We start from the raw sequence: 16,216 nt of genomic DNA on the forward strand, positions 1-16,216 counted from the left end.
GAATCGGATGTTGAGGATAAACAGAACACAGATGATTCTAACAGTCCTACTTCACCTGATAACGAGGATGATTTAAACAGCCCTTCATCTCCCCAAAACAAAGATGATTTAAACAGCCCTTCATCTCCCCAAAACAAAGATGATTTAAACAGCCCTTCATCTACCCAAAACGAAGATGATTTAAACAGCCCTTCATCTCCCCAAAACAAAGATGCTATAAACAGTCCTACTTCTTCCCAAGATGAGGAAGATTCAAACAATCTCGCTTCTCCCCATAATGTGAATGATGAAAATGTGACAAATCCAAGTAAAGATGATATAAATGAAGAAAAAGGTGATGTATGGGAAGGCATGGAGGAAGGGCATGGAAATGAGGAAGAAGAAGCAGATGAAGGTGCAAAAAGTGAGTCCAATAAAGAGTCTGCAGCTGATGGTAATACGTCTGCTCCAAGTTACGAAGAAAATCAAACTGAAGGAAATTCCTCTGAAATTGAAAGTGAGCAAAAAGATGAGAATGAGGAAGTGAATGAAAATTTGGAAGATAGTCAAACAGGGAATGACACGTCTCAGGAGAGTATTGAAAACACACACTCTGGTAGGACTTCATTTGAAAATACAGCAGAAATTTCAAATCAAGATGAGTTGCAAAGTAGTCTTGCAGATGATATGCAATCTGTTGGTAGTGTGGAAAATGACAAGATTCTGTCCCCAAATATGTTATCTCAAGTGGAGAATAGTAATATGGAAGGACTAGAACCACAAACAGAAAGTGAACCCATTCCTGTCAGAAACATTGAAGGAAGTGATATTGAGAGTGATGAAGACATGAACGGATGGGATGAGGAACAGAGCAAACAATCGGTTGAGGAAGAGGAAATGGTTACTGACAGTATAGAACACACAGTTAGAGAAAATGAGGATTCTATGGATGTGGATGATTATTCAAAGGAACATTTAGTGACGGGAACGGATGAGGTGTCAAGCGACGACGAAAATGAAACTTTGTCAAATAAAGAGCCTCAGTCTGATGCAAGTCAAGGAAATGAAGTAAGAAAGAGAGAAAATGATGAGGAAATTGTGGGGAAAATTAAAGTTGTGGATAATCCTCTGTCTCCTGCTGAGGACATCAGTGATAGCGAGGCAGGTGAACTGTCTGATGATGAGGAAGGTGGAGAAAAAGAAGAATACGGGGATAAAGATGATGATATTGATGATTGGGATTTGGACTTGACAAAAAAAGGTGATAATGTACAAAATGACAGGCCTTTCGCAGAAACTGAAGATATAAATAGTCCTGAAAGTGACCTGGCAGAAAGAGAGAAAACGCCTGTAAGGGATTTAGAATCAGCTGCATCCCCAATTTCTGAGGATGGGAACTTGTCTGACATTGACATGGATAAGAGGAGGCGTGAAATGTACAATGACATATCAGATGAGGAGGAATCTTTCAGTGATGATGAGAAAGTGGATGTTTATAAAGTAGACAATGTGGTCAAAGAAGCAATCCGTACAAATGAGGGGACTCATAAGAGGACAGAGGTGAAGAGAGATAGGAATATAGAGAAATTTCATAGTCAGAGCAGCATGAGCGAGGAGCAAGTGGAGTTGGATTATGATGAGGAAGTTGGGGATGAGGATGGGCGTGGTCATGAGGACAAAGAGAAAATGGACGAAAGCAGAGCTGGGGAAAATGAAGTGGAGAAAAAAGAGACTGAGGAGGTTAGCAGATAATTTCATTACTTATGTAAAGGTTTGTCTATTCTTCATCCTGAAGGGAAACATTGTTTTAGTCTGATTTTTTTTAAAGTAGATGTTATCCTCACCATGTCTGTCTGATTAAATAAGACATAGTGAGGACAGTTACTGTAAATGTGTACATCCCCATCATTTGAAGAAAAGAAAAAATCTTGAAAAAAAATCTTAAAATCTCTTTGATTTGTGAAAAAAACCAAGGGCTTCACCCATAATAGACTGGATTAAAAACTAAAAGTTAATTAAGTATAAAATAGAAGGACAGGCAAATTTGGTACAGGACTACTACTGTAACTTACATGGTTATTTATCCTTTGGACCAATGAGTTAAAATGCTAAGCTGTACTCAATAATTTTCTATATATTTCACTTGATTCTGACATTTGAGATCAGATGGCAGATTTATTTACCATTATGACCTTCATATGATCTTGTATAGTGATCGCAAGGTCAAAGTACTAGCAAAATTTAGATAATCGTTAGCAAGATCTTGTCCTCACTCTGTCTTTCGTATTAATTTATCTAAGATTCTGATATTTGGCATGTAGATGCATTACCATATGAAGATGTGCCATTTACTATTTTGACCTTACATCCTGGAAAGTCAGACGACAAGTAAAAGTTAGCCAATCTTGTCCTTACCATCTTTTTAACATACTATGTTGATCCGATATTTGGTATTTATAAATAGATGCAGTTTCTGATTCAAAACATGTGATTGAAGAAAATATTTTAAAGATTTGTTGAAATTTGAATTTGCCAAAAAAATTCATTATTTGTATATCCAGTTATGTCCACATCCAATCAATTGATGATCAGTATGTCTAGTTCTGATCAGTTCTCTTGTGATTGAAGAGAAAAGAAGTAGGTACAGTTTCTAAAGTCATTTGGCCCAAAATATCGATGATTCCACATGGAGCTCAAACTCTGGCATTCAAATAAGGAATGGATTAGCAAACCCAAAATCCGCTCAGTTTGATCAGCAAAATGATTTGTGTCATATGACGAGAGCAAGAAGTTGGCATAAAATTGCAAACATGCCATTTTCAATGAAAATATCCACAAATTTGGGTGGTTTTCTTTTCATAAAACATACAGCGCATGCGTCAAGCAAATTCATATTCAAGTATGTTTTTCATCTTAAAATAATACACAATATATATCATTTTCATTTTGCTCGACAAATGCGCACATCTTTTCCTGAGCAATAATTATAGGTTATAGACTTTGTATGGGAAAATATAACGACCGAGTTTTTTGGTGCGTAGACGGACCGAGCTTGCGAGGTCCGTTCGCGACAAAAAACGAGGTCATATTTCCCATACAAAGTCTATAACCTTTTTATTATATACTTTCAATTTCATTTAGAAACTAACAATAATTTTATTTTTAACAATAACTTTATCGGTTTAACTGAGTAAAAGATGAAAAACACGAAAAATTTGAAAATTAACGGCGTAGAAATTTGATTGTGATGTAATGTTTGCAGGCCGGAATGTTTCCGGGCATATATCGTGTGATATATGCCCGCAAACTTTTAAAGAAAAAAGAAGAGATGAAATTGAAAGTATATAATAATCTGTATGACATTTGACAGTTTTCAAACTTATTTTGAAAAAAGTCGGGAAATGTCTTAATCATGATGTCATAATGCTATCCAATTAGGAATATCATTCTGATTTTGTTGACATAGTATACCTGACATATATTTTACTTTCTTAAAACGCTGATTAAGGTTAATTCCAGACACATTTTATAGAGAGAAAATTTTTGGCCATTTTTATGTGTACAATCGCATCTTGTTCTTTCAGATTGGATAAAATTTAAAAAAAAAAAAAAAAATTGGGGGAAAAAATTATTAATCTAAATAGTTCGAATTTTCATTATAATCATATCTAATCGGTTTTATAACATTGGTGTTATTTGAAATTTTCTAGAAATTTTAAACTGTTTCCATTATAACCACATCTAATAGATTTTATTACATTGGTGACTGATTTCTATGTTAATAGAATATCCAAACTTTTTGAATTTCGTTACAACTGCATCAGGTCAATTTGATAACATCAATCGGTATCACTGATTATGAACATATGTCAGAATGAAGTGAAAATTTCAAAGATAGTCCCTGATGAAATTAAGACTTTTTAAAAACGTTAAACTGTTTGAATTTTCATTATAGCCAAATCCAGTTAATTTGATGAATTGACAATGTTCTATCTAATAGTATCTATAATATCAAATTTGTGTGCAAACAATAGGTATTTATGGCTTTATAAAGGGGGATCTATATGCTTTAGTCCACTAAATCTGTTCCTAGTTTCAAATACCATGTTCTGAATTTATTTTATTTTCATAGGGTGAAGCACAATCTGATGATGGTGAATTGGATGATGTAAGTTAAACTGATATTGTGTTTCACTAATACCACATTACATAAAGTTTAATTTTCAAACAAAAATAGAACTTTTAGAAAAGAAAAAATATACATGTACATGATTAAATTAAAAAAACACCAGAATATAGTTGTGTTTTTAGATTTATTCTGAAAGAGAATTAAGATGTGGATTTTATTGGGGGCATAATATTAACCACATGTTCATTGATAGGATGAGGATTGTGAGGAGGGGGAGATCAGGGAACCAGGGACTAGGAAACCATTCATTCCACCAATCTGTCGATTCTTTACTCGTGGGGTCTGCACTTGGGGAAACAACTGCAGATTTATTCACCCTGGAGTTAATGATAAAGGTTAGTTCTTAAAAATTCTGCTGAACTATTTTCGTTAATTACAAATATGTATGTATATTATGCAAAACTACATGTAAATAAGTATTCCATGAGGGAGAACTTTTCATGCAAGTATTCCCCAACATATCAGTTGCTTTGTTTTGCACTATGTAATGGATTATATATCGACATCACAGAGGTTGTACATTTGTGTACACTAAACATCCATGTCCTCAGAGGGCAATCGGTGATTTTCTTTTTTGAAAGGGCTACCTTTTGCATTTTAAAAGATATCAAAAGCATAGATGACTTTGTCAATGTACATAATGTTATACATTGTTTAGGTAACTACAGGATGATAGAGCGGTCAGAGTTTGGACCATCCAATTATGGACAGGGCAGCGGTCCTTGGCAAGGCCCAGGAGAGGTACTATATCAACATGTGTACTATTGTCAAATACCACTTGTTTTCCAAAGCTTTCATTCTTCCAACAACGGTAAATTTTATTTTATACTGTAGAAACCTGCAACTGAGGACATTGAGGAAGAAGAGTTACCTCCACCTCCCATGCCCCCGAAAGTAGAAACAGCCTGGGAGAGGGGACTGAGACATGCTAAGGAGGTGAGTGGTCATGCAACTAGAACTTGCAGAATAACATTGTATGTGTACAGAAGTCATTATATTGTTTATAGAGGGAGTGTTAATAAGATAAGGGCTATTTTGTTGCAGCAATTGAAGAAAGCTAATATGAGAAAAGAGCAGGAGACAGATTTTGAGCACAAACGATTGAATTTATCTGTGGAAGAAGAGAGGGAACTTAACAAAGAGAATGACCGCTACAAGAACGTGCACAAAGACCCATATTATGACCAGTGAGTTAATTACATGGAGAGCCCTGATTGAGAAAGTACTCTGTGTCTGTACAATGATCTTTTTCATTAAAGGGATTTTAATCACAAAATTTATGTTTTTAAGATATATATGATATATTCCTTTGATGTGGACAAGACATGCCTCAAACATTTTGTAAATTTTTCATTGATTGTGTACTTTAAAATTATAAATCCAGGATATGCATTTTTTTTTTTTAGATCCAATAATTTTGTGTCTCTTTAGTCCCAAGATTGTGCGTGGAGTACATAATAAGTGTCTTCATAAAAAATTTGTTACATTAACTTGCCAAAATATTCAATGATTATCCAAGTACGAGTGCTAATCACCCCTCGAGAAAGCACCCCTTGACTACGCCTCAGTTGACAATGGTTTTCTCAGGCAGGGTTTGACATTTACTTTCTTGAGCACTAGACCAGTCGGGCTACTTCAAATGATTTTTACTAGACCTGACCTTACATCCACTAGCCCTGATCAACTTTCCAGAGAAAAGAAACCCTGATGGTTTCTCCATATTTAAGTACTTAATTCAAATGACAAACGTTAAGTTTAAACTATAACGTACTTAATTGTCTCAAAAACATCTTTAGTCTCGTCATTCAATGTGATGCTTTTAATTTCAAACGCATTCTTTAAATTCTACTCGGCACAGAAATTCTTTAGTCTTTTGTTAGAATAAAATGACCTCAACATCTTTTTCAAAATTTCTTTTTCATAAGCCCTGCTTTGTTTCTTCCCAATCTACTCCTCTTTTTTTTTCTCGGAACACCCTTCCTTGAGGACGAGAAGTCGACACATTCCCGCACATGTGTCAACAACGAAAAATGGCTATTTACGATTTAATTTATTCATTTGATAAACACGTTCTTATATTCAATTAAAATAAACTGTTTTGTTTTTATTCAAATGAAAATAAAACAGTTTATATCTATTTATCCGAAATATAACTTTACACCCATTAACAAAGAGTAAATGTCGTAAAATATCACTTCCGACAGCGACTTATAGATTAGAACTAAAAATAGAGATTTTGTCATCACGCGGTTCAAAATTGCTCGCAAACTCTTTACAGTTATTTTTTTAAGTTAAAAATAAGATATCTTATGGTTTAAAATAAAGTTTCTTGTTTATTTGTTCAACATGACCAGTCGGACTAGTGAATCGACATTTTACCCGACCGGACCTATCATTTAGTAGACTTGGTCGGTCGAACGTGCCTTAGTGTCAAACCCTGTCAGGGTGGAAATTTTCAATGTTACCCTCAACTACATGCAATATTTATATAATATCAAGTCATTGATCTTATTACTCATCGAATTTAAACTGAAGTGTGACTCCAGAACCATTCATTTCTAATTCCAAGAATTAATCAATGACCTAAAAAAATTTAATGTGCAAGTACTTCAATATTTTTAGAAAGCAGGGAAGATGTACTGTTTTCATTTTTTAAAGAATCCCCCCCCCCCCACACACACACACACACTTTTTCCCATCAATTCAAAACTTACATGTATTCTATAAAGAGTTGGATTTTCCCATACTCATGAATTTTCAAGATGACATAAGAAAATTTGATGTCTTGCTTGTTACAACTAATTCATAGACATTAGTGTTAGCTATGATGTTTTTTTGTATAAACACAATAAATAAATGTCTTGAGGCTAACCATATGAATATTATAATATCATAATTATAAAAATTTCAGATACGATGATGAATATTATGACAAGCTGCCTTCTAAGCGGTCACCTAGTCCTATAGGTTGGCAGCATGGTCAATATGAAAACTTCGAGGTCCGCTGGACGAGGGAGCCAGAGTGGGTACCACCACCTCCAGTGCCTCATTATCACAGGGTAAGGTTCTTGTCATCAAGTGTACCATGTCATGCTGAGGTGTGCATGAAAGTATTTGTAAATACTGTATGTGTAACTTCATTATTTTAACTTTGTTGTGCTACAGTTTGTACAGTTTAATTATAACCAGTGCAACATTCACAGTTGAAAAAAAAGGTTATTAACTTATTAGTACAGCATTGTTTGAAGTTGCTAACTGGAATATTTTTTTTTATAGGAACGAGAACATCAGAAGTTTATCAGGGAGCCATTTCCTGTCCGACACCCAGCAGAAAGGTATTGATATGGGAAAACCAGTTAGATTACTTTCTAAAGATATAATAATTCTTGCATGTAAATGATTTGAATACAAAGAGGAAAACCTACAAACTGATTGTGGTATTTGTATCAGAAGGTTTGAAAGGAAACCAGCCTCACACAGAAATAAACAATGGGTGGAGGAACCCCCACCCCGGGAGACAAGGGAAACTCCGATACACAGGCACACAGCTGACGTTTGGCATGACCCGTGGAGAAGGTGAGAGAACTCATTTCAATTCGCAACTTGTTTTAAAAAGAACCATTTAAATGGCTATAAACTGCTACACATTTTAATTTTTTAGGTCGAAGTCGCCAAAAAAGAAACCCAGAGGTTCCAGAAGTAGATCACGGGGAAGGCGACGATCCAGACGATCATACAGTTACTCATCTTCATTTTCATCAAGGTACTTGAACATGAAGTCAATTGGATTTTGTGCAGATGGCATTAATGCAATTTCAGTTTTTTAAAAACATAATAAGATAAGTATGTAATTTTATATTATTTGTTGACAGTTCATTTTCCGGTTCATCACGTTCAAGGTCAAGGTCATCATCCTATAGTTCATATAGCAGTCGTTCTTCAGGGAGTCGTACCTCATCCAGTTCAAGGTGAGTTGCGTAAAAATCCAGTACTGGGTAGAACTTGATGACAGCTAGCTGTAAATGTCTCTTGAATCTGGTACAGTAAAACATAGTTACATCAAACACTTTCAGAATGATTTCATGCTTACAGTGAAGTGATTTTTATTCCATTTAGTTCTAAAACATATGAACTTTTCATATATATATCTCATTCTGTTTATAACAAAAATAAATTGATTGTTCCCAGCAATTTGCTATAAAGCATGTTTTACTGTATTTGACATTTATAATTACTCTTTCATTCTCAGATCTCCAACCAGATCACCACTTAAACATGCAGGAGGTCCACAAGGCAGACAGCCTCAAAACAGACAACCACAAAACAGACAACCACAAAACAGACCGCCTCAAAATAGACCACCTCAAAACAGACAGCCTCAAAACAGACAGCAACAAAACAGACAGCAACAAAACAGACCGCCTCCATTTAAAGCAGAGTGAGTACCCTTAGACATGTCATAGTGTGTATTTGGTCTACAAATTTCAACAAATTATGTTAATTTTGCAAGTGATCAGAGAGAATGATGGATCACAATTCTTAAATTTTCATTTTTTTTTGTAGTAGTGGAAAGCCAAGAAGTGCCGTATCTGGTCCACCAGGACTACCTGGACCAATCAGACGACAAACCAGTCAGAATCAAGGTGGTCCTCAAGGTAAACTACCATCTGCAGGTCCACCATTAGATAGACAGCGTTCCCAGCCAGGGATACAAGGAGGACCCCCACAAGAACCTGATCGTGGTAGGACTCCCAAGAATAAAGCTGGGCCTCCACCTCCACTGCAGCCACCACAGCGAGTTCCACAACCACAACGGTAACCTTGGTTATGTACATTCTATTGCATTATCACTTTTGAAATCAAAGAAACAGTCTTCTCGCTAACTATGTATATCATGTTTATTTTATATATATCTAATCAAATGATTTGAGAGGTCATATTAAACACACAGAAAGTATTTGACCAGAGAAATACAATTTTATGTGCTTTTATAAGTATGGTTAGAGATGTACAAATGCAAAATACAAATATATTACATCATGACCCACTCAAGAAGGTACAATGTAGCATAGACTAAGATAATAAGGTCATATTTTCATGAAAAGAGTTAAAATGTGAAATACAATTTTAACAACTCTACGGTTATTTCTGTACACAAGTTCTGATTGCATGAAGTAAAGAGAAAAAATACAGCATGGGCTAATTGTTTTCAATGTGGGTGCCTAAATTTTTCACTTGGGGTTCCACTTGGCTCCTAAAAATTTCAGATTTTTATCCCAGAGCATGCTATACTTTGTGGCATAGCATTCTGTAGAGGGTACCCAGTTTGTGTCATAGCATTATGTAGAGGTACCCAGTTTGTCATAGCATTATGTAGAGGGTACCCAGTTTGTCATAGCATTATGTAGAGGGTACCCAGATTGTGTCATAGCATTCTGTAGAGGGTACCCAGATTGTGTCATAGCATTCTGTAGAGGGTACCCAGTTTGTCATAGCATTATGTAGAGGGTACCCAGTTTGTCATAGCATTCTGTAGAGGGTACCCAGATTGTGTCATAGCATTATGTAGAGGGTACCCAGTTTGTCATAGCATTATGTAGAGGGTACCCAGATTGTGTCATAGCATTCTGTAGAGGGTACCCAGTTTGTCATAGCATTATGTAGAGGGTACCCAGTTTGTCATAGCATTATGTAGAGGGTACCCAGTTTGTGTCATAGGAAAGGGGATCCTTTGAGGACTTCTCTTAATCAGTCTTTATTACAATTTTATCTATTCACTTCATATTATTTATATATTCTCTCATATGCACAAAGAGGACAATATTTGTGATACTAATAGTTGTAATACTTTAATAGTTGTAATATTTTAATAGGTGTAATACTTTAATAGTTGTAATACTTTAATAGGTGTAATACTTTAATAGGTGTAATACTTTAATAGTTGTAGCTTCCCGATGTTATGTGAATACAAGATTCATGAGGTTCAGCATCATGAAAATGTAAAATTACATATGCTCTAATCCAACAGAATTTAAGTCTATCTAAATTGGGGATCATGAAATAAAACCTAAACTTTCATTTTGCAAGGATGGCTTCATGTGAATATTACTAATACTTGTTTAAATAAAGAATCGACATTACTCATCTTTAAACATTTGTATTTCCAGACCTTCAAGACAAAAAAGAAGACACAGCAGCAGCAGTAGATCACGGAGCAGGTCCTCCTCATCTGGATCCTCGCGGTCCTCCAGTGCCAGCAGTGTGTCCTCAGTCAGCAGTCACTCTTCAAGCAGCTCATCTGGAAGTGCTGACTCAGAGCACCTTTATCGAGGTGTGGGTGGAGCCAAGGAAGGGTCACCTGTTTCTCCAAAGAAGAAAAAAGGTAAGAAGCATTTTGCTAAGTGAAAGTTTGATAGTTTTATTAATTTCAATGGGCATCATGATTTGTGATTTTGCCAGAAAATGGGATTTTGTTGGACAGCGCTTTTGTTAATTAAAAATGGTATGTGTATATCATTGATCACGTGACTCTGGTTTTCCATCCTGCTCAACCAAAAAAACATTCAAAAGTGGTATTCAATAAATAATGTTAAGAAACAACAGAACATTGTGCAGATAAAAAGCATGTTAAAGTAAGAAAAATAGGTCAGGAAATTGTCAGTAATACAAACATTCGAGCTTTTCTTGGGATCATTCTTGCAGAAACTGAATTTGATAGTTTAGTTATGTCTATGTAAATATATTTGCAGTAAAGACAGCCAAAGGCCTTGAGCCACCAGCTAATAAAGTAGAGAAGAAACCCACAACACCAATGGGCAGTAGGTCCTCCAAAGGAAGCCGCAACGAACCTAGTCAAGCTCCAGTAACCTCAAAACCTAAAGACCCACTGAAGGTGGTGGGGTCCAAACAGAACATAAAGTTAACTCTACTAAATAAGGTAATAATGGGAGTATTTACCTTTTATACATACCTGTATATCCGTGAGTCAAAGTGTGTTGAAAGTCTTTGGCATGAGTATTTGTTTAAAGCTGAAATGGTACCAGTTTATTGTATTAAAGATTGAAGTTACCACACATGATAATTTCTGTGTTTGTTGAATTTAAAAGCCTGCAGAGAAAGAAAAGCCAAGTGGGTTGGGGTCGAAGAAAAGACCATCAACAGATTTGGATGTTCCTCCTGCCAAAAGACCAGCCATTGCAGTTCCATCACAACCAAAACCAGGTAATATTTTGTGCTGTCATCGTTCATATTTTCATTGGCAAAATTGGGTTCTCAAATTTTAGTGAAGTGATTCTCGAACATATGAATACATACTTGTATCTAACGTAACATCTGATTTTTGAATAAAAGTTTCATTTCACTCTGTGATGATTTAATCATTATGGAAGTTTTTTTTATTGTTGACATTTCTAAAAATTTTAAGTGTTTATTTCATGGAAATGACTTGATGAAAAGATATGTAAGGGGAAAGTGACTGTAAGCCTGTAGCTTTGAATAGAGCTTTCTTGAAGATGACTGGATCAGAGTAAAACTTGAAACTAATTGTATTTATCATGCATATTACAAATCTATTTTGACAGTCATTTTGAGTTCATTATCCAAGTTTTGCTGGACATTCATGTAATTTACCTCTATCTGTACACCCATTTTATTTAGAAAGATGGAAAATAATTTCATATTTATCTTGCAGACAAGAAAGTGAAGAAACCGGATAAGCCTGTCAGTACAGCTCCTCCTACTCCACCAGTAAAGGCAGCTCCTCCTCCCAGGCCAACTCCAGCCACAAAGAATCCTCCTAAAGGGCCCCAGGCAGTGGCTCCTCCCCCCAAAGAGAAGAAGAGCACATCGTCTCGTCGAGAAGAGCTCCTGAAGCAGCTGAAGGCTGTGGAGGATGCTATTGCTCGCAAGAGATCCAAGATGAATTGATAAAGTGGGACATAGGATTTTAATCTCTATACAGATCATGGCATTTTTTCTTTAATAAATTAAAAAAACTCCTTTTTATTATATGGAAAAAAAAAACCCATGTTTTTGGAACATGAATTCACTTATCTATTTATGGTGTTCACATCACTGCAAACTAGTTATATTTGAAACTTTTATGAATGGAAGTTTGATTTATTATGAATTTTTTGGGAAAATGGTCGTTTTCACCATGCATGCTTGTTGAAATGTGTGATGTGTACATTTTTCTAAAGAGAAGATGATAGTTCTTTGAATACAGAGTGCATTTTATGATTGACTGTCCAAAAGAGTTGGAATAGATATGGTGATATTTTTTCTTGCTACATGGCACATGACATACTCTATGGTATAAGATACATGTAGATATATATTTTCTAAGTTCGATGGAGATTGTAATTTTTGAGACGAATGTTCTGCAGATGATTACATGTATATGTGTGCTAGTTTACGTATTTATTGTTTATTACACTATCGCCTTTCGCAGCTATCGAATGTAGCGGTGGTGTACTGTAGTAGCGGTGGTGTACTGTAGTAGCGGTGGTGTACTGTGTACATATTCACTGCTCAGAATTCCCCGTTTTACATAGAGCCACTGTGAGAGTACATATTCACTGCTCAGAATTCCCCGTTTTACATAGAGCCACTGTGAGAGTACATATTCACTACTCAGAATTCCCCATTTTACATAGAGCCACTGTGAAGAGAACATATTTTAATCATGGTGAATTTTCATACAAGAAAATAGTGGAATGGTAGTTTTACTCAATCAAACCTTAGAATAACTTTTAAGCTTGGAAGAAGAAAAAACCATGATCAGTTAATCCGGGTTTTTGTTGTTGTTTTCTTTTAGTACATATGCTTACTTATTCAAATGATGTCAGTGAAAGGAGATATGAATGTTATTTACATTTATTATGGTTTATGTGCTGAAACATCACTAGTACAGAAATTTTGATTTCTTGATGTTTACTTTGATTTTTGATATACATGTATTACATCTGTCGATGTCTGGAGATGATTCAGTTTCAGGATATTGTGCAGACATTGTACAAATACTAGTATTATGAAATAAAGTCAATGATTTGATTTTCTTGTTTTAATACATTCAAGGTTTGGATTAGAGATACTCTTTTGGACAACTAGGATAAGATATCCTTTTATGTTATGCAAATGCCGTTTATGTGTAGTACAGGTCCTAGGGTACCAGACTTCTTTTAAAATTTCATAAAATACCATATAATGTTTTTTATACGAAACAAGTGGGGAGACTAGAGGAGAAACTTTTAGAATGCTGTATTGCATTTAGGAAGAATGCTACACCAAAAATCTGGATGAAAAGTGGAGGATATGTACAACAATATTTTGAAATTGAAAACTTTCAAATTTACTTTATTATACCCCCACAACAAAGTTGCAAGGGGGGGGGGGTATACTAGAATTGGGTTGTCCGTCCGTCTGTAGAGGCAATGGTTTCCAGGCTATAAAGCGTTATCCTTTTCACCTACAGTTCCGCTCAGTATCTTGAGAACCCTTTGCTTGACAGACATCAAACTTGGTACACTGGTATATCTTCAGAAGAAGATGACTCCTATTGATTTTGAGGTCAAGGGTCACTGGACATAGGAGTATACTGTCCGTTCAATATCTTGAGAACCCTTTGCTTGACAGACATCAAACTTAGTACACTGGTATATCTTCAGGAGAAAATGACTCCTATTGATTTTGAGGTCACATGTTTAAAGGTCGAGGGTCAAACTGGACAGGAATATACTGTCTGTTCAATATCTTGAGAACCCTTTGCTTGACAGACATCAAACTTAGTACACTGGTGTATATTCAGGAGATGACTCCTATTGATTTTGAGGTCACATGGTCAAGGGTCAAACTGGACATATAATATACAGTCCACTCAATAACTTAGCACACGGGTACATCTTCAGGAGAAGATGACCCATATTGATTTTGAGGTCAAAAGTCAATAGTTGAACTGGACATAGTAATATATTGTCTCCTATATTTTAAGAATTATTTACTTGATTGACACCAAACTTGGTACACTTGTACAGCATAAGGAGTAGATGACCCCTATTGATTTTTAGGTCACATGGTCAATTCACTCTTGACATAGGAAGATATTTTCTGCTCAATATTTTGAATTGATGATACTACTATCAATTAAATGATGTGTGTGTATAACCCTTTTCAATTTTGCACTATGGGGGGCATATGTGTTTTACAAACATCTCTTGTTTCATTCCTGTTTTACAATTCAGCCATTATAGAATTTAAAAAATCTATATCTAAAATCATATTAGAACTTGTCATATCGAGATGAAAAAACAATGGCAGAAAAGTTGCTTATGACCTTAATGCCTTGGATTTGTAAACCATTTGATAAAGCACAAGTGTTGAGAAATAAGTTCAAAATGAAAAAGTGCACTATTTGGAGCTTTTCAATGTACAGTGTCTAATCATTTGAATGTTTTTTTTAAGCGTTCAGTGAACAAACTTGGTAGAATGCTCCAACAGATGGAATTATATATCTGTTGGGGAGTATAAAACTTGGATGAAAGGAATTTAAAATCATGAAATGTGTAATTGCACACATTTATCTAGTCCATGGTGTACCACTTGGTCCAGAAGAATTCTTAGGTTACCTATGCAACTCGGGTGACCTATTGCTAATGGTCTGCATCAGTCAATATCCGTCGTGCATTAACAATTGAACATTTTTATGCCCCTTATGCCCCCCTTCAAAGAATAGGGGCATATTGGTTTACTGTAAACCTGTCGGTCGGTTGGTAGACCACATGTTGTCCGCTCAATATCTTGAGAACCATTCACTTGATCATAATGATATTTCATATGTGGGTTGGTTATGAAAAGAAGAGAACCCCTATTGTTTTTCAGATCAAAAGGTTAAAGGTCAAGGGTCAATCTACTCTGGAAATAGGAATATACTGTCCATTCAATATCTTGAGAACCCTTTGCTTGACAGACATCAGACTTGGTACACTAGTACATCTTAAGGAGTAGATGACCCATATTGATTTTGAGGTCACATGGTCAAAGGTCAAACTGGACATAGGAATATATTGACCACTCAATGTCTCAAGAATCCTTTGCTTGACAGACATCAAACTTGGTACACTGGTATATCTTTAGAAGATGACCCCTATTGATTTTGAGGTCACATGGTCAAAGGTCAAGGGTCAAACTGGACAGGAATATACTGTCCGCTCAATATCTTGAGAACCCTTTGCTTGACAGACATCAAACTTGGTACACTGGTACATCTTCAAGAGAAATTGACCCCTATTGAATTTGAGGTCACATGGTCAAAGATCAAACTGGACATAGGAATATACTGTCCGTTAAATATCTTGAGAACCCTTTGCTTGACAGACATCAAACTTGTTACACTGGTACATCTTCAGGAGGAGACGACCCCTATTGATTTTCAGATCACATTGTCAAAGGTCAAACTGGACATTGGAATATACTGTCTGCTCAATATCTTGAGAACCCTTTGCTTGACAGACATTAAACTTGGTACATCATCAGGAGAAGATGACTCCTATTGATTTTGAGGTCACATGGTCAAAGGTCAAGAGTCAAACTGGACATAGGAATATACTGTCTGTTCAATATCTTGCGAACCCTTTGCTTGACAGACATCAAACTTGGTACACTGGTACATCTTCAGGAGAAGATGACTACTAATGATTTTGAAGTCACAAGGTCAAGGGTCAAACTGAATATGGGAATATACTGTCCGTTCAATATCTTGAGAACCCTTTGCTTGACAGACGTCAAACTTGGTACACTGGTACATCCTCAGAAGTTGATGACCCCTATTGATTTTTAGGTTACATGGTCAATCCACGCTTGACATAGGAAGATAATGTCTGCTCAATATTTTGAATTGATGATTCTACTCTCAATTAAATGATGTGTGTGTGTATAACCCTTTTCAATTTTGTACCATGGGGGGCATATGTGTTTTACAAACATCTCTTGTTAACTTATTCTTGATAACTACTGTAGCAGTCAGCTGGGTTCGGTGGCCAGATAGCTCAGTTG

The 16,216-nt window shown here is 35.7% G+C and overlaps 1 protein-coding gene across 2 annotated transcripts in view; it reads left to right on the forward strand.

Moving 5' to 3' along the window:
- The window catches only part of LOC125648690 (zinc finger CCCH domain-containing protein 18-like), a 21,065-nt gene extending 7,846 nt beyond the window's left edge, over positions 1–13,219 (forward strand). The window contains exons 2-18 of one of the 2 annotated variants that reach the window (XM_048875699.2): positions 1–1,719; positions 4,112–4,147; positions 4,362–4,503; positions 4,827–4,909; positions 5,003–5,104; positions 5,213–5,355; positions 7,080–7,227; positions 7,445–7,503; positions 7,619–7,744; positions 7,830–7,931; positions 8,041–8,136; positions 8,418–8,606; positions 8,732–8,983; positions 10,336–10,550; positions 10,918–11,105; positions 11,275–11,389; positions 11,859–13,219. The exon at positions 1–1,719 is cut by the window's left edge and continues 195 nt beyond it. In XM_048875699.2, the coding sequence (XP_048731656.2) occupies positions 1–1,719; positions 4,112–4,147; positions 4,362–4,503; positions 4,827–4,909; positions 5,003–5,104; positions 5,213–5,355; positions 7,080–7,227; positions 7,445–7,503; positions 7,619–7,744; positions 7,830–7,931; positions 8,041–8,136; positions 8,418–8,606; positions 8,732–8,983; positions 10,336–10,550; positions 10,918–11,105; positions 11,275–11,389; positions 11,859–12,094 (3,951 nt within the window). In that variant the 3' untranslated portion in view covers positions 12,095–13,219. The remainder of the gene's footprint in view (positions 1,720–4,111; positions 4,148–4,361; positions 4,504–4,826; positions 4,910–5,002; positions 5,105–5,212; positions 5,356–7,079; positions 7,228–7,444; positions 7,504–7,618; positions 7,745–7,829; positions 7,932–8,040; positions 8,137–8,417; positions 8,607–8,731; positions 8,984–10,335; positions 10,551–10,917; positions 11,106–11,274; positions 11,390–11,858) is intronic. The other variant, XM_048875706.2, reaches the window with a different exon arrangement.
- Positions 13,220–16,216: the final 2,997 nt, after the last annotated feature.

The sequence above is a fragment of the Ostrea edulis genome, chromosome 1 (assembly GCF_947568905.1).
Source record: "Ostrea edulis chromosome 1, xbOstEdul1.1, whole genome shotgun sequence".
Classification (NCBI taxonomy): domain Eukaryota; kingdom Metazoa; phylum Mollusca; class Bivalvia; order Ostreida; family Ostreidae; genus Ostrea; species Ostrea edulis.